At 43.8% G+C, this 25,521-nt stretch overlaps 1 protein-coding gene and 1 long non-coding RNA gene across 4 annotated transcripts in view; one reads left to right on the top strand and one right to left on the bottom strand.

The window, feature by feature from the left end:
* sox5 (SRY-box transcription factor 5) overlaps positions 1 to 25,521 on the top strand; it is a 278,008-nt gene that overhangs the window by 105,028 nt on the left and 147,459 nt on the right. For 2 of the 3 annotated variants that reach the window (XM_053688041.1, XM_053688042.1), the window contains one exon: positions 16,858 to 16,927. In XM_053688041.1, the coding sequence (XP_053544016.1) occupies positions 16,902 to 16,927 (26 nt within the window). In that variant the 5' untranslated portion in view covers positions 16,858 to 16,901. Of the gene's footprint in view, positions 1 to 16,841; positions 16,928 to 25,521 lie in introns of those variants that run through there. The other variant, XM_053688043.1, reaches the window with a different exon arrangement.
* Positions 2,452 to 21,497, bottom strand: LOC108279836 (uncharacterized). The gene is made up of 3 exons (XR_001815621.3): positions 21,377 to 21,497; positions 3,743 to 3,890; positions 2,452 to 3,467 (listed from the first exon to the last, which is right to left on the bottom strand). It is a non-coding gene; the product is annotated as an uncharacterized LOC108279836 (long non-coding RNA).

Here is a 25,521-nt window from a genome sequence, read left to right on the forward strand (position 1 = left end):
ACACTTCACCATATATATATATATATATATATATGTGTGTGTGTGTGTGTGTGTGTGTGTGTGGGACTCTCTTGCCATTGAGCCTTATTTGAAAATGATTAGTTTTACATTAGAATGGGGAGGGGGGGGGGGGGGGGGGGGGGGGGGGTGTAAACTTTTGCACCGCTGTAACTTTTTGATCATCCAGTTCAATCACAGGCCAATTAAACTATATGTTATCTATTAGAACGTGACCTATAGATACAACCCCAGGTAATATATACTGTAGGGACGTCCATAATTATTGGCACCTTTTATATATTTAAAAAAAAAAAACGATGATTTTATACGATGCACAAAAATTACATAACAAATTTTTCTCTCAGAAATATATATGCGTCACATTTGATCCCCCCGGCAGTATTTTAAATAAATGCAGACATGCTTTAAATCAATTTTGCGCTCTCTTATTTTGTGTAAACGCAGGTAGAAGGACTTCAGCACAAAACGTATCCCGTCCAAATTGTACCTTTTCTTTCCTTTCCTTTTTTTCCTTTCCTTTTTTTCCTTTGCTCCTTTTTTTGATCTCGGTGCTTACCGCACGGCCTCCGGACGAAATAAAAAATCAAAACCTCCGTAAACTGAGCTTCTACAAGATGATCTCTTGCTTCTGTATTCAGTCCAAGTCTCAGATTTAAAAAAAAATAATAATAAGAAGAAAATAAAAAAACGATGCTATAACCTCCTCTTTTTAAAACTAAACCGGTCTTTGTATGAAATGGTTCCAGTGGGTCACTCAGAATCGCCTGCACGATCGACGTGTATTTTATGTCTTACTTCGCACACTTTGCTGGCACTTTTTTGCACTAGCACTCAGTCAAGGAGAAAGACATAATTGCCTTAAGTCACCTCTTCACCACGCCAGACTGCCTTTCACACTCAATCCGCGAGGCGTTACTGACAGATCCAGGGTCCCTTCGGTGACCTCCATTGTTCTGGAGAGGAGGAAACATGGATTGTGAAGTCGATTAGATGAGCCTGACTTGAACTCTTCCTCTCTCTCGCGTCGACTCGGGGGCCTCTTGATAAGACGAGGAGTCAGCCTGTGTCACTCAGCGAGGCTAAACTTTTTCATTAGTGACTTGTAGAAAAAGTCCGGCCATTCAAATGCACAGGACACACAATGCACTGAATGGGCTTTTCAACGCTGTGAACCAACAGGCAGCTCTTAAAGACATCAGGGAGTCATGGAGTGTCAGTCAGTCAGTGAATCAGTGAGTCAGTCAATCAGTCGATCAATCAATCAATCAATCAATCAATCAGTCAAGCTGCTTAATGTTAGCTTAGGGATCCTGCCAGTAGCAGGAGGAGGGGCTGACTGTGAACCTGACTGTGTGTGATGTTCTGAGTGTGTGTTTGTGTGCAGAACAACAAACAGATGTTTGGAAAGCCCAAGAAAAAAACATCCCCACTGGAGACATTAACATCAATTATCTTATCTAAATAAATAAATAAATAAATAAATAACAGTTTTATACTTGTTACTCAAAAGCGTATTCTGTATAACTTTTGATTGCACCAAGATGGCCGTCGGGTAAATAAATGAAAAGCAATCAATCAGTCAGTCAATCGAGCAAGCAATTAATTGGTTCAGAAGTTAATCGACAAACCAGTCAGTAAATTAATCAATTTCTTAATATCAGTTGATCAGTGAAATTAGGAAGAAAGCCGTCAATTATAATGATCGGTGTTTGTCAGACGATACAGTTTCGATAAATTACTTCAGCCAATCAATCAGTCACTCGATCAATCAATCGGTCAATCAAGTGACCAATCAGCTAATCAATGTCAGTTGGTTAGTAATTAAATTGGAAGTAAATGAATCAGTCTGTAAAGCAGTCAATCTGTCAGTCAGTCAATCAACCAATCAATATCAATCAATCACTCAATATCAATCAATCACTCAATATCAATCAATCAATCAATCACTCAATATCAATCAATCAATATCAATCAATTAATCAACCAATCAATATCAATCAATCACTCAATATCAATCAATCAATCAATATCAATCAGTCAATATCAATCAATTAATCAACCAATCAATATCAACCAATCACTCAATATCAATCAATCAATCAATATCAATCAGTCAATATCAATCAATTAATCAACCAATCAATATCAACCAATCACTCAATATCAATCAACCAATCAATATCAATCAATCAATCACTCAATATCAATCAATCACTCAATATCAATCAATCAATCAATATCAATCAGTCAATATCAATCAATTAATCAACCAATCAATATCAACCAATCACTCAATATCAACCAATCAATATCAATCAATCAATCACTCAATATCAATCAATCAATCAATCAATCAACATCAATCAATTAATCAATCAATCAATATCAATCAATTAATCAACATCAATCAATCAATCACTCAATATCAATCAATCAATCAATATCAATCAATCAACATCAATCAATTAATCAACCAATCGATATCAATCAATCAATCACTCAATATCAATCAATCAATCAATATCAATCAACCATAGTAAAACAATCAATCAATGAACCGAGGCCAGTAAATAATTTGATCAGTAAATCGGTTGGTAAATCAATCAATCAGTCAATCAGCTAATCACGGTTTATCCTGAATGGATCATTTATTCGATCAATCGGTATCAGTTCAATTTGGGTGTATAAAAACTCAAGATCCCAGACAAAAGTCCAAATCTAGAACTTGATACTGAAAGGTTATTGCAGAATTTGTTTCTTAAATCAAAGCCATTTTCTCCTTTGAAATGTTCCTGTATTGCTAATCAGCTTGCATGTCCTCCCCGTGTCTCGGGGGTTTCCTCCGGGTACGCCCGTTTCTTCCTCCAGTCCGAAGACATGCATGCTGGTCTGACCGGTGTCTCTAAATTGTCCGTAGTGTGTGAATGTGTGTGATTTTGCCCTGCGATAGTTTTACACCCTGTCCAGGGTGTCCCCCGCCTCGTGCCCCGAGTTCCCTGGGACTGGCTCCAGGCTCCCTGCGGCCCTGTGTAGGAAAAGCGTGTGTACAAATGCAATTTTGAAAGATCTTTTAACTTTCGAGAGATTTATTCGAATTCGGTGTTCGCTTCTCGGTTTTCAAACCCGGTCTAAATTCAGATAAAACGAGTCGAGGTTTTGAGATTGTACATCAACGTTACGAGATCCCAGTTCTCGACATAGTCTGCTGTCCCGATTGAAAGGCTTTTTGTTTATTACAACCTGCCGTGTTATTTCTCGAAGCAATCTAAGATATTTCAGGAATTAATCTGACATCTGAAACACTTCCTGAAACTCTTCCAACCCCCACCGGCTCGTCCTCCTCGTCCTCGTCCCCAGCGGCAGCCAGAGCCAAGGTGATGTGAGAAGACGGTCCTCCTTGTGAGGACCCTTGACTTTCCTGTCAGTCTCCTCTGCCGGTGCTCGTGCTGTAATGAAGATTGAAAATGAAACAACGGATGCAATTATTTTTTTGCCGGCGAATTAAACCGCAATCAATCATCTTTAATCATTGCTCTAATGCTGGTTTGGAGGCGAGTGAGAGCTATTCAGGCTTCAAGGTTAATTTGCTTAGTTCTGACTCATGTCTGAGTGAATGGGACAGAACCGGAGAGGAAGTGAAGCGCATGTCAAACACGCTGTTACTGAAGAGCCACTCAGCCGTTCTATAACCGAACATCACACACCTCCGAACATCACGCACCTCTGAATCCACCAAGCATTGGTGCAGGGACTGGAGGCAGGTGTGTTTGTGCCTTTAAATTCTGGTGAGAGTGTGAGCAAAGAGCCACTCATACACTCTCTCACACACACACACTGATACCTACAGCTGTTTCATCATTGTCTCAGATCTGGAAAAACAAAGCATCAGCAGATGGTTACTAGTTTCCCTGCCAAAACTGCATGTTTCAGCCATCACACACACACACACACACACTCACACACACACACACACACACACACAAATGTCTCCCTAAAATTGTCATTCCCAAACTAATAAAAATGAAAAATGTTCTAGAACTATCAGTACACCTCCAGCCTAATTAAAAATGCCAGGTCTATGAATATGTATGAATACGGACACACCCCCATGCCCTCCTTCCATGCTAAACAGCCCTAATACCACTATGATTAGCTAAGCTAGCTAGCCAGCAGTTAGCATTGTTCCAAGTTAGAATTTTTAAATATCAGTTCAGCATTAATCAGCATTAATGTAGCATAGCAGTAACATATATATATATATATATATAGTGTTTGTCACTAATATTAATATGTTAGCTCAAAAGCTGTACTGCTAGTAAGCTAGCTCACGTTTGCCACAGGTAGATGTGGGTGAGCTGATGAATCAGTTTGAGAGTAAGTTTGAGAGAATATGTCAGAATTTTGAGATATCAAGTTAGATTAGGATGAGTTTTACTTTCGAGAAGTCAGAAGATAGAATTTAGAGATAAGTTGCAATCCTGAGTTAAGTTTGAATTTTGAGCTAATAGTGAATGAGTTTGAGATAATGCATCATAAGTGCGAGATAATAAATCAGTGTGTCTGAGATAGGTCCGGATAGACAGGCGCAGGTTTGAGATAAGTAGTCAGAATTTTGAGATAAGTCACTGTTTTGAGATAATGAGTCAGAATTGGAGGGAATTTTAAAATAAGCCACAAGTTTGAGCGAGATCTGACGTTTGAGACGATAAGTCACAGGTTTGAGATAACAGGAAACGGGTTTGAGATAATGAGTTTTAATTTGGTCAGAAGTTTAAGATATTACATTAGAAGCAGGAGATAATGTCTCGAACGTGTGAAACGATGTCACAAGTCTTAATAACAGATAACAGGTTATAATTCTAAGATGATTCAAAACTTTTACATACGTCAGAATTCTGAGATAGTAAATCATTATTATGAGATATCAATATCAAAGTCAGGATTTTTTTATTAAATAAGACATACCTCTACCAAAAACGGACAATGTACACACAATACAGCCAGAGTGAGAGCATCGTACAGCCCGAGTGAGAGCATTATACAGCCCGAGTGAGTGCATCGCACAGCCCGAGTGAGTGCATCATACAGCCCGAGTGAGAGTATAGCACAGCCCGAGTGAGAGCATTATACAGCCCGAGTGAGAGCATTATACAGCCCGAGTGAGTGCATCATACAGCCCGAGTGAGTGCATCATACAGCCCGAGTGAGTGCATAGCACAGCCCGAGTGAGTGCATCGTACAGCCCGAGTGAGTGCATCGTACAGCCCGAGTGAGTGCATCATACAGCCCGAGTGAGTGCATCGTACAGCCCGAGTGAGTGCATCGTACAGCCCGAGTGAGTGCATCGTACAGCCCGAGTGAGTGCATCGTACAGCCCGAGTGAGTGCATCGTACAGCCCGAGTGAGAGCATCGTACAGCCCGAGTGAGAGCATCGTACAGCCCGAGTGAGAGCATCATACAGCCCGAGTGAGTGTTTCTTACAGCCCGAGTGAGTGCATCGCACAGCCCGAGTGAGAGCATCGTACAGCCCGAGTGAGTGCATCGTACAGCCCGAGTGAGTGTTTCTTACAGCCCGAGTGAGAGCATCATACAGCCCGAGTGAGTGCATCGTACAGCCCGAGTGAGTGCATCGTACAGCCCGAGTGAGAGCATCATACAGTATTGTATGATTAAAAGAACTGGTTCTCTGGTCTGTTATACATCAGTGTGGTTTTCTCTCAAAGCTACACTCAAAAGCTACACTTTTGCAGTTTCAGACGCGTCACTCCTGATCTAATTCATTACAGGAGCTCATCTAGATCAGATCCTAGATCAGATTCTACTGTTCCTACTGCCTGCTCCTGTATGTGTGTGGGTAAAACCTGGTATAGAATTTATTCTGCAGGATGTCTATTAGACATCACACACACACACTCACACACACACACACACACACACACACACACACACACACACACACACATTAAATAATATGTGAGATTTATCTTCTCTCACTCTGCTGCATTTATATTGTTTTTGATATTAGATGGAAAGGTGCTTATGAAAGCATGGCATGAAAATGAGTGCTCTGATCCTCTTTCAAAGTGTTAGACACACAGCGGTAACACAAAGTTACGTACGTGTGTGTGTGTGTGTGTGTGTGTGTGTGTGTGATAGTAATTTACTGTAAGCATGTATCAAGGTTGTTGTTGTTGTCATCGTTTGAATTTCAGTTCATACTGTCATTATCCCCACACTTCAGACGAAACAAATGAAAACAAGCTGTGATTTTTAAACTTGAATAATATTTCAATGTTTAACAAGATATTGTTTCATTTGTCTGCTAATGACTGAAAACAACAACAACAACAACAACCCAGGAACATATCTACACCTCCACTTTCATTAGAAATCCCAAAACCTATGAATATACATGAGTATTTAAATTAGATGCACCTCAGACCCCACCCCTTTCCCTGGCTACCTTGGAAATGCTATGCGATGGTAAAATATATATATGTATATATTGACATAATAAACAAATATATATATATATATATTGACATAATAAACCAATATTTTGGGATTATAAATCATATAAACCATGAGATAATAAACAAACCAGAATGACGATACGAGTTATAAAAAAAAAACAAATATATACGATATGCGATGGTGATGCTTCTGCGTGGTGGAAAGATGCCAAGTCACGAATTTCAACCACCGAGATATTTATTCACCAAAATCATTAGCTCAGTGCTAATATCCAACTGTAAAGTATTTTTGCTGTACATGTGAGCACATGGATAGACAGCTAGTTAAAATCTGGTGAACTAGCTCACATTTGCCACAGGTAGACTAGTCTGACAAGCCAGATGCAGACAAGTCAAATGCATTTTTTAAATAAATCACGTTTTACACGACCGCCAGGGGTGAAATTTGGCCTGGGCATTGGTGGCTGACTTTTTCTTTATCCCCGAATAATTCTCCACTTGGAGCGGTTCGTCACTACGTAAAAGACGCTTGTGATATTATATCTTCAGTGAATGGAGGTGAGACCAATCAGACAGGGTTTACAGGAAAATACATGGAAATACTCGTGTCTTATTGGCTGACGGTCTCTCCATCCATCCATCCATCCAATCTCTATACCGCTTTATCCTTTTCAGGGTCACGGGGAACCTGGAGCCTATCCCAGGGAGCACAAGGAAGGGTGCCAATCCATCGCAGGGCACACTCACATACACACTCACACACCCATTCATACACTACGGACACTTTAGACACGCCAATCAGCCTACCATGCATGTGTTTGGACTGGGGGAGGAAACCGGAGTACCCGGAGGAAACCCCCGCAGCACGGGGAGAACATGCAAACTCCACACACACACACAGGGCCACGGTGGGAATCGAAGCCCCCGACCCTGGAGGTGTGAGGCGAACGTGCTAACTCAATTCAGCCAAATGCTAACCCAGTGTGAGGGAAAAAAATATATATATATATATATATATACGCTGATTTTTAATGATTATTTCTAAACCAGTAAATGTATTGAAACTGAAACACGAACATCCTCTGATGTTGAGCGGGAAAACAATGTGTATAAATGTCTATATGAGTTCCAGTTTCCGTGAACATGACATGAGCAGAGCGTAAGGAAAAAGAATGTACTCTACATGGCTCTGTAGCAGCTAAACCCATAGAGTAATAGCTTAGCTGTGCCTCCAAACTAGCCTAGTTAGAAAAGTCGAATATTTTATCCGTCTGGTCGTCCGACAAACAGTGACAACACCCGAGGCAGGTTTTATGATAAATCCGACTTTTTCTGATCGTATTGATGCGCGCTATGATTCCTCTGAGTTTCACTTTGCAGTGTATTTTTATAGGTTTGATTTTGTAGGTTTTGAAAGTAACGTGAAAGTAAAGGAATTAGTGATCCGACGCCTTTTTACGTGCCGTAATCCGAAATGTAATCAGATTACGATTTTAAAGTAGTAATTATTCATCTGTAGTGGATTACTGGGTTTTGCGTAACTTACCCAAGACTGATTGCAAGAGAGCCTGGTGGTTTTTCATCAATAAATATGACCGAGACAGAACCAGGTCCGACGACTGACGTCGCAAATAAACCGAGGAAGTACGTCAGCCGTTGCTCTCTGAGATTGGTAGCTGTTGGGCACTAGTCAGGCTCTGGAAGGAGGAATATAGAAAGAGTGCTATTTATGCGTCTTCTTCTTTTTTTATGGAAAACTTGCTACTTTTGGTTCAGGTTCGAGGTGTGCATCAGGACTGGGATCCTGTGGGACACCATGAAAAGTGGGAGGACTGATATGAGGCTTGCGGGACCATGTTTGTTTGTTCATCCTTAGTAACTGCCTGGTCAGGGACATGGTGTGTTTTAAATGGAGCTACTTGGGAAATAGAAGCAATAAAATGCGGACAGGTACAAACAAAGTTGTCTGTACAAGACTGGAGTGGTGTAGCTGAGGTTGAGGACTGAACTGTGAGAGCCAGAATTGACACACCATGCCGACGCTACTCCATTTCTACATCTGGGATATTTTCCAGGGTTTAAAAAAATAAAATAAAAATACACTCAGGTTTAGGCCACACCCACCTTGGGTTTCAATCTTAATACTAATATTTGGAGCAGTAAACAGATACTGATACAGACACTGTGACCATGTGATGCACACATACTAGACACGATAAATCATACACCACTTTCTCCTTCTGGGTTTGCATAATGTTTAGAATGCATTTTAATCCCGGCAAAAAGTCTGGATGAATATATCATTTCACTGGTTTGTTCACGCCATCTCTAACAAAATAGTCGTTCCCCAGTTTCATTCTTTCGCCAAATCCCTTTTGCTTACATGATTTGGATCGTGACGGCGGCAGGACTGGTGGTAGCTGTCGAAATGGCCTCAGAGAGGATGAAGTACACTTTTATTGATCTCCTTCTCCTTTCTTTCTCTTCTCGGAAGAGCGCCGTCGCTCAGAAAGGAAGAAAGAAAGATGCTTCCCCGCACCTTCCCCCCACTAAATTGTCTTGAGCCCTCCGTTCATTTTATTTAACACACAGTTACACAACAGGTTTCCGAGTGTATGATGAGACCTTCCCATTTGAAGCAAATTGTTTGCTGAAACTTTTTCCATGTTTGCACCTCCTGGGGTCGGCTCGGTTGACACCTTTCAGAAATCTGCGGCGCACATCAATAGCGGCGCCAATGGAGCCAATCTCCAGCGAACAAAACCACCCACACTTCTCCGACAACTTCTCGACGCTGGTAATTGCTTCCAGCGCCGAAGCCTCACAAAGGACCTTGACCGTGTACAGCGGCCCCCCGATGAAGCGAGGCCGCAGAGAGCGCGCTAGGAAAGGGACCCGGCCGATCTCACTCGATTGAACAAATTAATTTTTCTTAACATCTGGGCTCACTTTTCAACCCACAGCTGCTACCGTCTGCAAAGTGGTTCACCCGTGAATACCACGCCGCTGAGATTAGATTCCTTGCTAAGAAAAAGAAGCACCGGTCACATGTCACCGAGACGGCTTGCCTGAACATACGCTCTAAGAGAAAAAAACAGTACCTTTCCATGTCGCTTTAGTGCTTCCGTTATCTATTGTACCTTTAATATGTATCTTTCACCTTGAAATGTGGATATACTCGTTCACTCCATTCATCTTCAGCACCCTTTCGACCTGGCCTGAGTATGGAGCCTATCCGAAGGCGGGGATACAGCATGGATGGAACGCCAGCCCATCTCAGGGCACACATTCTTGTGAGGGATGTGTGAGGAAGCTCGAGAACCCATGTGGAACCCCGTACGGATACTGGGAGGACATCCACATCCGGACCATAATTACCATAATCAAGTATGTAAATCTTATGACACACTGACCAACGTAGTGCACACTTTCGGAAACACGAGGCAGACTATTCAATCGAACGAAAACGGGGATTTGATGAAAAGAGAAAGAGAGATCGAGCCAAAGAGGTGCACCACATCTACATTTCTAGGTGAAGGATACATACGAACGGTACCAGCTTGAAGGTACCAGCTCATCAACCCAGTATGGTACGGTTTAGTACTCTTTCTTTTTCTGAGCGTTTACTCTCTACATTTTTCCATAGTTTCCATAGCGCTTTCACTCTCTTCCCAGCTTGCAGAGAAGCCAGAGAGGGGTCCTTCTTTTGTTTTTGAGGTGCTGTTTTCCTGAATGGTTGGTTTGCATCATGATGTGTTAGCTTTGCCCATTTACCCCCCCCCCCCACCCCTGTTCCTCCTGCTTTTGGGTCTTGGAGGGATGGTCTTGCCCTGGGTCTAGCTAATTGTGGAGAGTTCAGGAAGACCATCATTAGCACTCAATCTCAGCCACACATGGTCACCAGATGTGCAACTGCCCATAGTGAACTGCCACGTTTTGTCTTTTGTCTCGCTCTCTCTCTCTCTCTCTCTCTCTTCGCCTCTATCTCTACTTCTCTTTCACTCTCTCGCTCTCTCTCTGTCATCCCCCCCCCCCCCCCCCCCCACTCCTTTTTTTCCCTCCAACTTAATAATCTGCCTTTTGTTTCCGCAACGGCTATTGTGCGTTAAGTCGGTCCATGCGTCATAAGAGAAGTCACTCAGCGCTGAATGGAATTCTTTGTCACAAAGAAGCGGAGAGTGCATGAGCCTGGGTTGGAGTGGGGAGTACGGGGATTTCATGTGTCCCTCTGGTATTTTTATGACTTGTTTGTGCAGTTTTGAGAAATGCACATTGTGGCCCGGGGGAAAGAGACATACCACCTTTTAGTAGCCATGATGGATGCGCTTTGTTCATGGTAAAATTGTGGACGGTAACTTCACACAAAATTAGCATACAAAACGTGTGTCTTAAGGTATACATGTCATGTATAGTTATAGAAAGTGCTTCTTTAGAGCTTCGGTAGTAGAGCGGTAACACAATGACACTATGGTTTACTGTAGGAAGCAGAAAGCTTATAAAAAGGTTTGTTATTTGTTGGAAGGAAAAAAAACCCGGATGGAGAAATCCAGTCTGATGTGTGAATTCTGGCTCTGACGGTTCCTCAACCTCAGCTGCATCCCTCCAGGTCATAAATAGTCTTCACTAGAGATCCGAGCAGGACTGTTGTTGTTATGTGTGTTTGTTTTTGTTTTTTTATGAACCTGGTCGTTATTTGTCCCACATACATATTCGTTGCGTCTGTTGCGGGATCCCGGTCCCAACGCACACCTCTGGTCTCAAGCGGCAAACCAAAACAAATAGTGCATCTCCCTTTCATATCCGCGTTTGCATCTGTTCATGCCGAATATCTGTATTCGGTTACATCTCTAGGTCGGAAGAACATCGAGGGTAATCGAAGGTACTCATATTCTCGTTTGATCTTCCTAACAGAACACATCGCTAAGCTAATCCCATGCAGTGTCATGCCTTTTAATCGGTTCTAAACATCGGCGTCTCGTTGCACATGACCGCTAGAGGATGACAATGGCCTTATTGTTAGCATTCAAACATGCAAAGCTCATTGGGGTTTTTTTTTTTTCCATCCTGAATAGGACAAAAGCAGAAAGAACAGTAAGATAAAGAGGGCACTGATGACCTGGAGATCACTGTCCCTCCCTTCTCGGATTGTTCACACGGCTTTTTATCTCTATTCTCAGCAAGAATTCGGAGTTTGCGGTGGTAGGGGGTTCTCCTCTTAGCGTGCGCATGTGGGTAATCGCGATGTTGGTCAGACGGAGAGAAAAAATTAGCGACTTTTTCCTCAAGGTAATGCTCCTACTTCGCAGTAGCCACGGTTGCCATGGCACTGTTTACAAACACACTTTCGCCTTCCCAACCCTCCGCGTCTACTTGCAGAGAGGTGAGTGCTATCGATTCACAATCGAACACACATTACTCTGTTTGGAAGCTAATGCACTTTCGACAAAACCCAAAGAAAGAGAGAAAGGGAGAGGGTCAAAAAAAAAAAGCACACTTAGATGTACAGACATTCACACAGTCTCTCGCAGCAGCAGGGGAAAAAAAAAAAAACAGTCGGAGAGTGCGTTACGTGGAGAGAGAAAAAGGCTGCCATTGAGCAGAAAAGCTTGTTCCCAGGGTGGAAATCAATTAAAACGAACTTTTAAATGATGTGACGCGACCACAGAGTGACTGTACAGAGGAGAGGCACTGCTGCGCTCAGAGCGAGCTTAGAGGTCCGTCTGCACCATTGACTGCTGGGAAAAGTGGTCCAGTAATAGCGAGATCAGTGGGAGCACTCAGGGGCGCAGTCTAGGTCAGATTTCATTGTCCGCAGCTTCTCTGTTGTTTTGGTTCTCTTCGGCTTGTTGGGGCTGGCAAATTAAAAAAAGAAGCTTGTCATCAAGGCGCTTATGAGGAATTGGGTTCGAATTAGGGATACATCGATGCCATGCTCGTTTACTCATAAGTCTGTTCATTAGCCTGATGACGTATTCATAAAAAAATGCCCTAATACCAACATTCGATACCACACGATACTACGCGTATGTTGTCACGCTAAAGAGAAGACAACGTGAAACGACGGTCACCTGGAGGTAGGATTACTGACAGTAATCAAAGCAAAGCAGACCAAGTCCTGAGAAAATGTCAAGAACTACTTCTCCGGGTACGCTGGTTTCCTCCCCCAGTCCATAGACATGCATGGTTGATTGGCATATCTATCGGAACAGAAAATGATGGATGGATGAATGAATGAATGGATGGATGAATGGATGGATGGATGGATGAATGCATGGATGGATGGATGGATGGATGGATGGGTGGATGGATGGATGGATGAATGGGTGGATGAATGACTGGATGGATGTACGAATGCATGGATGGATGGATGGGTGGATGAGTGGATGGATGGATGGGTGGATGAATGACTGGATGGATGGATGAATGGATGGATGGTTGGATGTATGAATGGATGGATGGATGGATGGATGAATGGTTGGATGTATGAATGGATGGATGGATGGATGTATGAATGGATGGATGGATGGGTGGATGAATGGATGGATGGATGGGTGGATGAATGACTGGATGGATGTATGAATGCATGGATATATGAATGCATGGATGTATGAATGGATGGATGGATGAATGCATGGATGTATGAATGGATGGATGGATGAATGCATGGATGGATGTATGAATGGATGGATGGATGAATGCATGGATGGATGAATGGATGAATGGATGGATGTATGAATGGATGGATGGATGAATGGATGGATGGATGGATGAATGCATGGATGGATGTATGAATGGATGGGTGGATGAATGCATGGATGTATGAATGGATGGATGGATGAATGCATGGATGTATGAATGGATGGGTGGATGAATGCATGGATGTATGAATGGATGGGTGGATGAATGGATGGGTGGATGAATGCATGGATGTATGAATGGATGGATGTATGAATGGATGAATGGATGGATGGATGGATGGATGAATGCATGGATGGATGTATGAATGGATGGATGGATGGATGAATGCATGGATGTATGAATGGATGAATGGATGGATGGATGAATGGATGGATGGATGAATGGATGAATGTATGAATGGATGGATGGATGGATGAATGCATGGATGGATGTATGAATGGATGGGTGGATGAATGCATGGATGTATGAATGGATGGATGGATGAATGCATGGATGTATGAATGGATGGGTGGATGAATGCATGGATGTATGAATGGATGGATGTATGAATGGATGGATGAATGAATGGATGGATGGATGAATGCATGAATGGATGTATGAATGGATGGATGGATGAATGGATGGATGTATGTATGAATGGATGGATGGATGAATGCATGGATGGATGAATGGATGAATGGATGGATGTATGGAAGGATGGATTTGGCTGCTGTGGATCAGGTGGTAGAGCGGGTTGTCCACTAATCGTAGGGTTGGAGGTTCGATTCCTGGCCCATGTGACTCCACATACCGAAGTGTCCTCGGGCAAGACACTGAACCCCAAGATGCCCCCGATGGCAAGCTCTGCTACCCTTGTTGTGAGAGTGTGTGTGTGTGTGTGTGTGAATGGGTGAATGAGAACCAATGTAAAGCGCTTTGTAGAACCGTTGAGGTTAAAAAAGTGCTATATAAGTGCAGACCATGTGCGAGTGCAGAGCCATGTCATGTGCGCTGCAGGTCTACACAGAAAACTGCGCTGCTAGCAGCTCAACCTAAACAGAGTTCATTGCAATGTTCCCTGACATCCCTGATTGATTAACACTCAGTACTCCTTTTGGTATTGACGAGCACCAAAAAAAACCTTGGTATTGATTTCACCAGTTGTTCATAGGTGCATGAGGTAAAAGTCTTGGCCCTCTTGTGGAGCTGGTTAAAAGGGAGCTGAAACACCAGGCGCTTTTGTGTGTCAACGTCTGGAGTTGCTGCGTCATGCGGTCTGTATGATCGCGAGCAGGCTGTACCTGCTCGGTGAGTAGGAGCAGCGCCATTTCAAACAGGAGGTCCGTGTTAAATGAAACATGTTCAGCGCTTGCAGGTAATTACATTTACGCGTTAGACTTTAATTAGTCGACTCCGCTGGGACCGATCCACTGACACTAATTAAACGTAGTCAATCCGATGCTTCTCGCTCGCACACCTCCCCCCTCCATACTTACCCCCTCTTAGCAAGCTGTCTGCCAGGTGAGGCCGTGTGTGTGTGTGTGTGTGGTTGGTCTGTCGGCTTCTCAAGGCAGCTTTTAATCTCTCAGCCTCTGCCCTTTGACTGTCGAGTCCTCCTCTGTCGATTCCCGAGCTCGGGCACGGTTACAGTGCTAATTTACCGGCCCGCTGTCTGAGTCCGTTCTAATTAAGGCCAACTACAGCAGGGTTGAGGTCTGCCCTATATATTACACACTTTCTGAGTTTGATTTTCAGTTAGAGTGCAAGCTAGGTGGTGGGGGGTGGTGCAGTGCACCAGATCTGGTACGTGGGGGTAGCAGGGTGGGGACAATGGCAGGGTGCGGGGCATTGATTTGAACCATACCTCGACGCATTCCTCAAACAAAACACAATGAAGTTCATTATCCTGGAGGCCTCGCCTCCCCTCCACCTCGACCCCTTTCCTCTCGTCTTGCCCCCCACCTTTACAAAGAGCCTTTCACTCGCCAACGTCGTCTAAAGTCCTTCGTCTCACGCTTACCTTAAACACACACACACAGACATACATACACACGCACACACACTGACACAATACCTCCACGCCCTTTGTACACAGGAACCCACCTATACTTACTTACAACAACTGTGTTCTGTTGAACAGAGAGCAAGATAAGAAGCGACTCGGAGACAAAACCCACACACACACGGTTCAGCTCGCGCTCATATCAGCAAGGCTTGATGTCTCCACATAGGTCCTGAATGGAGAGCAATTCATCTTCTCTCCCCTTTACCCCTTTAAACGAGCTCTGATTAACCCAAAGTGGGTTCAGTAAAGAAAAGAGCTGGATATTCAGTACGGAAAACTGAGAGAACGTAGAAATCGGTCATGAAAAATGCGCGTCAGAGCGTCTCCCTCGTTTACGACCCCAGCGGCGACGAATCCGAAATACGTTCCAGAGGCGTTTAGCTAACGAGAGCCATGCTTTCCCGCACGCCAGCGAGCAAATCAAGCGGCTTAATTATGATAATTGGCTGCAACTTCCTTTCTGATCCCACGCGAAACAAAGTGAAGCGGTATCACATAATGCTGCTCGTTTACGAGGTCGTCAGTCAACGGGCTTCGGCTAATTACGGCAGAAAGGAAGAGGACGATGAGGAAGGGGGAGGGGGGGTTGTGTGTGTGTGTGTGTGTGTGTGTTGGGGGGGATGTCTTTCGATTTCGATTGCTGTTTGGGGGAGTCCATTTTAGTGTTGCCTCACTGGATGTTTGACATTTAGTATTCGGTTGAGGTTTTTTTTTTTTTTTTTTTTTTTACGTATGTATATCTCAATATTCTCTCCCAGAAACCCTGCTGAAAAAACCCCAACAAAAACCAATCACAGAAATTCTAATGGTTTCCACTACGACTACCATCACAAACCATCAGCTGACCGTTAAAACCTTTACCAGTCTTTAATGGTATCCACTAGATATAACATGTCACCAATAGAAGGCAACAAATTACCTGTAGAGACCCACAGGGTCCATTACCGTTTCCATTAAAACTAATACAATTCCCATTATAACCATTAAAACCATTACGAATTTTGTAAACAAATCCACTCCATTTCCTTTTAAAAGAAGAAGTAAAAAGTGATGTCTTCAATAGCTTTTCTTGTGGACTGACACACACACATGTTTTTATATCTTGATGGGGACCAAATGTCCCCACAAGGTTAGAAATATCTGACATTTGGTTGGTACTGTGTTGTTGTTGTTGTTTTTGTTTACATTTTTTTTTTTTTTTTACCACAGCATCTTACTGAGGTTAAGGTTAGGATTAGATTTAGGTCAATGGAAGGTCCTCAAAGGATAGTAAGACCATGTGTGTGTGTGTGTGTGTGTGTGTGTGTGTGTGTGTGTGTGTGTGTGGAATAGGACTGATTGAATTAGAGTAATTAGAGGCAGCTCACAGTGTCAGTATTAATCACCCCGCAGTCTCATTACGAGCCCCGCACATCACGCCTTTCATCTCGTAATCATCCCACACTCACCAAGTCACACATATTAACCCACATCCTCCCTCTCTCTCTCTCTCTCTCTCTCTCTCTCTCTCTCTCTCTCTCTCTCTCTCTCTCTCTCTCTCTCTCTCTCTCTCTCACTCACTCACTCACTCACTCACACACACGCTAACCCTTGTACTTTTTTAATGATTGTGTTTGCAGACACATCCTGCTGTTGAACACACACTCTCGCACACCGAGGGGGAATGAAGACTGCCGAATCTGAAGACAGGTGAGTCATGCTGTACTCAGCGACTCCCGCAGGGAATTCTGGGAGTTGGTGTTTACAAAATACTGTCTTGTTTAATTTCATGTCATTTCACCTGTCTGACCCACACACACACACACACACACACACACACACACACACACACACACACACACACACACACATAGTACAGAAAGCATTAGTACACTTTGTGTATGACTTATGTATAAGAGTAGTGTAGTACACAAAGCATAAGCATAGTTCACAAAGTATAAATGTAGTACACAAAGCATAAACCTAGTACACAAAGTATGAGTAGTGTAGTACACAAAGCATAAAGACAGTACACAGAGTATGAGTAACGTAGTACACAAACCTTAAACATGGTACACAAAGTATGAGTAGTGTAGTACACAGGGCATAAATGTAGTACACAAAGCATAAACATAGTACATAAAGTATGAGTAGTGCAGTACACAAAGCATAGACGTAGTACACAAAGCATAAACATAGTACACAAAGTGTAAGAGTAGTGTACGACACAAAACATAGACGTAGTACACTAATTATGAGTAGTGTAGTACACAAAGCATAAACATATTACACAAAGTGTAAGAGTAGTGTACGACACAAAACATAGACGTAGTACACTAATTATGAGTAGTGTAGTACACAAAGCATAAACATAGTACACAAAGTATAAGAGTAGTGTTGTACACATAGTATAAAAACTACACAAAGTATAAGAGGAGTGTAGTACACAACGTATAAACAAAGTACACAAAGTGTAAGAGTAGTGTAGTACGCAACGTATAAACAAAGTACACAAAGTGTAAGAGTAGTGTAGTACACAAAGTATAAACAAAGTACACAAAGTGTAAGAGTAGTGTAGTACACAAAGTGTAAACAAAGTACACAAAGTATAAGAGTAGTGTAGTACACAACGTATAAACAAAGTACACAAAGTATAAGAGTAGTGTAGTACACAACGTATAAACAAAGTACACAAAGTATAAGAGTAGTGTAGTACACAAAGTATAAACAAAGTGCACAAAGTATAAGAGTAGTGTAGTACACAACGTATAAACAAAGTACACAAAGTACAGGTATAGTATTAACTTTAACAGAGCGAAAAGAGAGAGACTCGTGAGGGAACTTTATCACAGATTCTCCACATTATTAAACGTAACTATAAAGACACAAATGTCTTACGTCGTTCTTCAATAAATAAAATAACACATAATATTAGCGTAAATACATAGAACATACAACACAATTGTCATCATTGGCAAATTGCCGTGATATAAGAGGAATAAAACACTTTGCGACATGCTGTTATAGGAAGATAATTCACTGATGCTGTTGTTGATTATTTTCCTGAAACAATGCACCCTGCGCCTTTTTCCAAAAAAAAAAAACAAACAAAAAAAACCCCCACTTCACTGAACCAACACTAATTATTTTGTATATTTCGGATATTCTAGCAACATTAATTACAACACAGCGTGAACTATAGCTCACTGAACAGAGTCACAAACCTTTTGTGAGAGAATAATGAAGTGAATTTAACACGTTATTTATTTATTTCTCCAAACGCCACGCCGCTGAATTGTCTTACTACACGGCGTGGCTTTGTCACAACGGCGACGCTCCCGCTCTTTAATTAGGCCTCATTGTTTTCACAAACCGGTTTCGCGGATCAACACAAGTAAACATCTTTTTAAAAATCAAATAAATAAATAAATAAACAACAACAACCTGATACCAAATAATCCAAGCACGGAAGTTTAAATACGCTAACCTTTTTACCTCATTAGCTACTCACCTGAGAATAATGACACACGAGCTTACCGCGGTCTTGTTTATCTCGCCGCCATTTCATCTCTGAATGTGAGGGAAAACTTCCTAATAAGGTACGACACGAAAAGAACGAAGACAATCGCGGCGCCTTTGAGTGGAATATATGTGTTTTAATGAATGCGGGTCGGCTTAATGATGGCGAGGAGACTTCAAACGCCGGATTGATTCATCCTTCATGCTGTTTAATACGCGCTTATGCAAACTCAGATCCTTCAGACCTCCCAAGACCTCGCATCCACGATCCCGGGTTCTCCGTAAACACCGAGGACGAGCCGCTTGTGTCTCGAGTTATTTGTCGTGTTGTTTATTTGTGAAAAATTTTGTACACAGCGCGACAGCCGGCGTAATCTGTGTTTTGGCACACGGATGTTTTTTTTCCCCCCCGTCTATCGTGGTTCATTTACGACGATAGCAAAGCACTGACCGTAAAAGCGAGCGGTCGGTTCTTCCGATAGCCAAGTCTCCGTCCACCTTATCAGCCGTTCTGTTATCGACAAAGTGAAAATACGTTAAAATAAATAAATAAATAAATAAACAAACAAACAAACGCGTTTTAATTTGGCAAAATTTGCTGTGTCTCGCCTGTTTGGCGTTTTACTGCTAAAATGGTGTGTGTGTGATGATGTAATCCTTAAAAGGGAAAAAAAAACTCGACCGAAGTCGTCGTGTACCGCAAAAGAAGTCCTCGAGCCGTTTTGCGTACCACGTTTGCGTACCACGTATCCTCAAATCCTCGTAAAATGGAGACTATTATCGAGACGACGAATTAAAACCGGTCGTGATTTCGCGAAGAATCGCAATTGGACGAAATAATCAGAAGACGCCGCCAGGACGGAATAAGCTTGTGACATTTTATTGATCATTTTATAGATACATCAAGTATATCGGTGAACATTTCAATGCGATAAACCTTTTTTTTTTTTTTCCCCACAAAAAAAAAAAACAAAACCGCAAAACGACTGAATCGGTCCTCGGATGGAAACGTGTCGAGTGGCGGGAGGTTTATTTGACCTCACTGAAAGAAAACGAAGAGCTGAACGGACAACGTGCATAACTATCGCTTCATATCGATGACGTCTCGTTACTGACGCCCCCGGTGCTCATCGAAAAATCCGAGCTCCTGAGTGGTAATTACGACGCCGTGCCGGCGATCCATCGTCGTTACGGGGTTTCCGACAGGACTTTAAGGCAGTGTTAGATCTCGAGCTGCTACGGGTTTCCGGCGCTACAAAGTGGAGGAAAAACATAGACGCCTCCAGGATAGCGTCCGAGCTAGCCAGTTAGCATTGCAGATGAACGGTTTACTTACTTTCTCAACCCTCTAAACTGCATACTTATCGATTTTAACCAGCTAATCTATGCTGACGTTCCTTCCGATTGATCTGAAGGGAATACTCCTATAAAAACATTTCAAACGAGATATTTTATTCGCGGTGAGAGCGGCCATTTCGACTCGACGCCGCATCCCTCTGAATTCTAAACTCCGGGCGTTTCCTTTGTTTCTTTCCTAGCTTAATTATCAAAGTGGCGCGCGTTACTCGAACGTAGCATTGCGTCCGAGTGGGCGTGTCTACGACAAGCGTATCCGTGGTTACATTTTTTGCACGATTCACAGTGTCTGTTAGTGCCTGAGTGAATACAGGACATCTGATCACACTTCAAAACACGCACATGCTAAAAACTAGCTTACTAGTTAGCTTACCTAATGGTACCTCTGCATCAGTTAGTACTTAGCGTTTGCGGTTAGCTGAGTAACTAGCAACGTATTGTGTAGTTAAAACCCAGAAGGACATTCGCTGATGTTAAGCTAGCTGTTATCGTACTGTGTCCTTCAAACTCAGCAGTTTACTAACAAGCTACCATAGCTAGCATCGAGAAAGCCATCTAGTGTAAGTCAGGATAGCTAGGAAGCGAGCTAATATTAGCATAACAGCTGTAATTAGTAGTCTGTTTTGACGGTGTGTGATTAGTAACTCGCTGTTATTAGTCGTACAGGAAGTAGAATCGGTTCATACGGTTGTTCCGCTCTCTTTTAGCCGCGTATCAAACCAGCAGGACTGTCTGCATGTGTATACATGCATTTATCCGATAGCGTGCATGTGTGAGTGCGTGCGTGCGTGCGTGTGTGTGTTTCACATGCTGGTGAGAAGCAGATCATTATGTGTGCCTGCATTCGAGTCATTTTTATTTAAGAAACCAGACAATGGGCTGTTGATTGAGGGGAAAAAAGGAGGAGGTTGACAATGGGGTTCTGTGCCTCCGAATGCAGCGCCATTCTACCCCTTCGGCTTTAAAAAAAAAAAAAAAAAAAAAAAGGGCCCCGGCTCATTGTGGCGGTGCCGAGACGCACACACACACACACACACACACACAACGGGGTGAGAGGAGGAAAAAAAGCAGCGCTGCTTAGGAGGAGGAATATTTTGCCGTGGTATGTCATTATTCTGCAAATTTCTATTATCTCATCATGTTGTCTTCATTGTAATTGCGGCTAATTAGAGGGCTAGTTAGAGGCCCGGGCTTTGAGGCCCGGCTTTGGCGTGAATGGCGCGCCGCGATTAGCCCTCTCCACCGGAGGAAGCGGAGAAAAGAGAAAGAGATTAATCCGGTTACCTTGGCGACACTCGCTTCCATCTGCGAGGAACAATGCAGTTTTGTTTCTTTGGATCAGTCGGGATCAACAGAACGGCGAGCTCTCGGCCCGAACAATGAAGAATTCTGTCTAACTGGCTTCCACCCCCACCTCCTCCGCCCCGTCCGCCCCCTCCACCCTAAGTGCCTCCCTCTCTCTTTAATACACTCCTCCTTCTTTTCTCCACGTCGATCCACCTCTCCGTTCTCCGCTTCTCCTCGGCCGTCTGATCTCTCGACGCCTCTGACAGTAGCTTAAAAGTCTTCTTTCGTCTCCACATGCGTTCGTGTGTGTGTGTGTGTGTGTGTGTGTGTGTGTTGTGGCCACTCAGGACCAGGCGGAGATTTGTCAGAGGCCGTGACCTTGTCACACACATCCTGGAGGTTCCATCCCACGAAGCCCCCTCCCCCTCCCCCCTCCCCCTCCCCCGGGCTGAAAAGCACTTAATGAAATAATACACCCGAGCGCAGACCCGCATCCAGAGCGCCGCCGAATAACCCGAGCGGTGAGCCGTGAGTCGTACAGCACACCAGTTTCGCTCCGAGTAAATGAGACGCTTTTGTTTCTCGGTGTATTCTTTCGCTTTTATCCCGCTGTGGTGAAACAAAGGCTCTTAAAACAATGAAAGTAAATACATTCTTCTTTTTTTTTTTATCAAAAAGAAAGAAAGAAAGCAGCAAGCACAGGGATCGCATGTGACCTGTTCCTTGTGATAAGGAGTTTTTTGAGGGGGGGGGGGGGGGGGGGGGGGGGGGTAAAAAAATAAAATAATAATAATAATTCTCCATCTGCTGGTCTGCAGAACCAGAACGAGAGACGGACAGAGAAAGAGAGAGAAGTGGAGAGAGAAAGATGGAAAGAAAGGGAGAATCAGGAGCGATTGAGAGAGCGGTAGTGACATCTGGTCCCATGGGCACGACAGTCGACAGTAAAAAATCCATGTGGATCACACACACACACACACACACACACGCACACACACACACACACACACACACACACAGAGACAGCATGCAGTGTGCTGGAACAGGAGTGTACTCTGTGTGTGTGTGTGTGTGCGTGTGTGTGTGTTATGTACATACGTATGCGTGTGTCAGACCAACCAAGAGTAACCGTGCCATTCGCAGGATCTCTCACCATAAAGCGTCTCAACTCCGGTTAAAGACGTGAGACGATCACGTTTGTTCACCCAGCGGGTGAAAAAACTCGATTTCTTTCTCTGCTCGCGCGCACGTTCGTTCGGAAAAGTAACACTTCACCTCAGGAATGTATCCGAGTCCACGTGGACTCCAAATTGTGGCTTTTCGAATAGGAAAATGTCCACGCATGGAAAACAAGCGCTCTCTCTCTCTCTCTCTCTCTCTCTCTCTCTCTCTCTATCTCTCACTCTCTCTCTCTCTCTCTCTCTCTCTCTCTCTCTCTCACTCTCTCTCTCTATCTCTCTGTCTCTCTCTCTCTCTCTCTCTCTCTCTCTGAAGTGCCCCGCCACCAGACGTTATAAAAGTCCACGGTACTAAATGTCAAGTACAGATTAGCCTGGGTTGTGAGGTAAGCTAAACGCTATTGGCTGTTTAAAAAGTGGGCAGGGCCACTCGATATGCCCCGCCCTGACTTCCTGTTTCAGCGGTCAAGACGTCGAATAACTTGCTTCACGTTGACGTCTGTGTATCCTAACCCGTGTGCAGGAAGCAGGAAGACATCCCGAGTCTTGCTTAGTAGTTTCAGTGTGTAGAAACTGATCACCTGGACCATACATGTATCACTCGCTGTCCTACATATCCCATAATGCACCGGCTGAGACGCTGCAGCCTGTCTGGACGAACAGTTTGTTCATTCGTTCGTCTGGACTCGCAGCCATTTTGTCCCGGTCAGCGTAGCGGTGGATCCGGAGTCTGTCCCCGGGAATACCAGACGCGAGACGCGAGACGCGAGACTTCCTGGACCCCTAGCTCACGCGCTCAGCGTCGCCGTTCCACCGAGTCCATCAGTGACTCAAAGCACGTCTACAGTCTGACCCGTAACGTTTAGGCTTTCAGAATTGATAAGAAGTGACCCCACAGCCTGGTTGAATTCTCGAATCCGATTGGTCGGATTGAAGTTCCGTGCTGAAATTGGTATCGTAAAACAAAATGGATGCCAGTAATAGACACTCAGTCTCGAGTCCTGAGTTCTGCTTCAGCCTTGGTTCCTGTGCAAGTTTGTGTAGGTTCCTTATCGACTTTTACCTGGTGTTGATGAAACTTCGCTTAAGAGAAGACGGAGAGTCGAGGGACCGACGTCTACCCGTGTGTGCGTGCGTGCGTGTGTGTGTTTGCGTGTGCGTGCTTATCTTTTTCCGAAAACGTTTTCCCCACCTCGCGTTCCAAGTGCTGTCAAACTGCACGGCCCGACGGTACACTACTCGTAATTTTCCCATGTCATCTCTTTCCAAATCTCTTCAAAGGTTCGGCAAAGATTGGCGCCGTCTTTTTCCTCGGCGCGTTTTGGCTCGAGGTGGCAAGGAGAAGCAGAAGGAGGCAGCGAGAGAGGAAAAAAAAAAAACCACAGAGAGACAAAGTGTGTGCTTTTTTTTTTCTTCTGTTTTCTTTTTTTTTTTTTTTTTTTAAAGAAGGCCTCTGTCGAGCTGCGTTTTCAGATGTGACTCCAATTGCACACATCTGCTGCGCGCGGTACATCTGTTATTTAGCGACTGAAGAGCTGACAGCAAACATCCTCATTATTGTAGCGCCGCTCTTTATTCATTCATTCATTCTCTCTCTCTCTCGCGCTCTCTCTCTCTCTCTCTCTCTCACCAGGCACACAATGGCTAATCATCTGGTGTGCTTGGAGTGCCGGTATTGTCGAGGAGTAAATTGATGGCTTGATGTACTGTGGCCTTTTTTTCTTTTTTTTCCCTTCCTCTCCCCCTCGTACTCGGCGTCTCGTCTTATCGGCGAGGCCACGAGGACACACGTGGTGGAGGTGAAAAGCCTTTGATTGTTCTTCACGTTCACAGGGAAGACTTACGCGGACGTGTTACGGTCGTTACAGCGAGCCCCATCGTGGCCGTGCCCTTTTTAAATGCCGGCGTTTATCACACTGCGTCATCGATCCGCTGGAGCAGCCATTGTTTGATTTCTGCTCATGTGACCACCACTGGCTGCTCCGAATAAACACGCATACACACACACACACACACACACACTTTTCTCACAGTCCTCTACCGAATTTCCCTCCGCAGGTTCGGCTTGAGCACCAAAATCGTGAAAAAGCGATGAAACCGGTGTGTGGAGGCGGAGTTACGTTGTCTCCATGACGACAAGTAATACGAATCGCTAACTGGGAAGTCCGGAATTATTATTATTATTATTATTATTATTATTATTATTATTTTCTTTACACTTTAGTTATTAATTCCACTTGATCAGCGAGTGCATCGTATTTTCTTCATTCGTCGAAAGCGCGAGATAAACTCCGTCGGCGTTCAGGTAGTAATCTGATATCGAATCGTATCGAGACGATCAAAACATCTGGGGGAAATGTTGACGTTCTCGTTTATTTCGAACGCTTTCACTGCCTTCATGCTATTTCTTACCTAGCTGTAGCTTGGCATCTGGATATCCCAGTCGCCTAGCAACGGAGTTCTCATGTTTCTGCCTTTTTTTTAAGATATCAAAGGCCCGAATTCGCAAATTCACAACTGCTTTCCAGACACACCGAGTGACCCAGAAACCGTAGGAGTTTGGTTAGTGATTTTTTTTTTTTTTTTCCGCCGACGTTCCACCATTACATTGACCGTACTACAGGACAGCGAGCGAAATTTGAGCCTGGAGCTCATCCCAGGGAACTCGGGGCACAAGGTGGGGGACATCCTGGACGGGGTGCCAACCTATCGCAGGGCACAATCGCACTACGGATCATTTGGAAATGCCAATCACGCAAACTCCAGGCACACAGGGCAGAGGCGGGATTCGTACCTTCAGCCCGAGAGGTGCGAAGCAAACATACATGCACACTAACGGCGTGATCGTTTCCATCCCACTACCTCTGTGGTGAAGGATTTGACTTCAATAATAATGATAATGAGTCTTTATTGGTCACTTTTCTTCGCATACCCCAGCATGTTAGGAGGTTGGGGTCAGAGCGC

This window comes from Ictalurus punctatus, chromosome 19 (assembly GCF_001660625.3).
Source record: "Ictalurus punctatus breed USDA103 chromosome 19, Coco_2.0, whole genome shotgun sequence".
NCBI classification, from domain to species: Eukaryota; Metazoa; Chordata; class Actinopteri; order Siluriformes; family Ictaluridae; genus Ictalurus; species Ictalurus punctatus.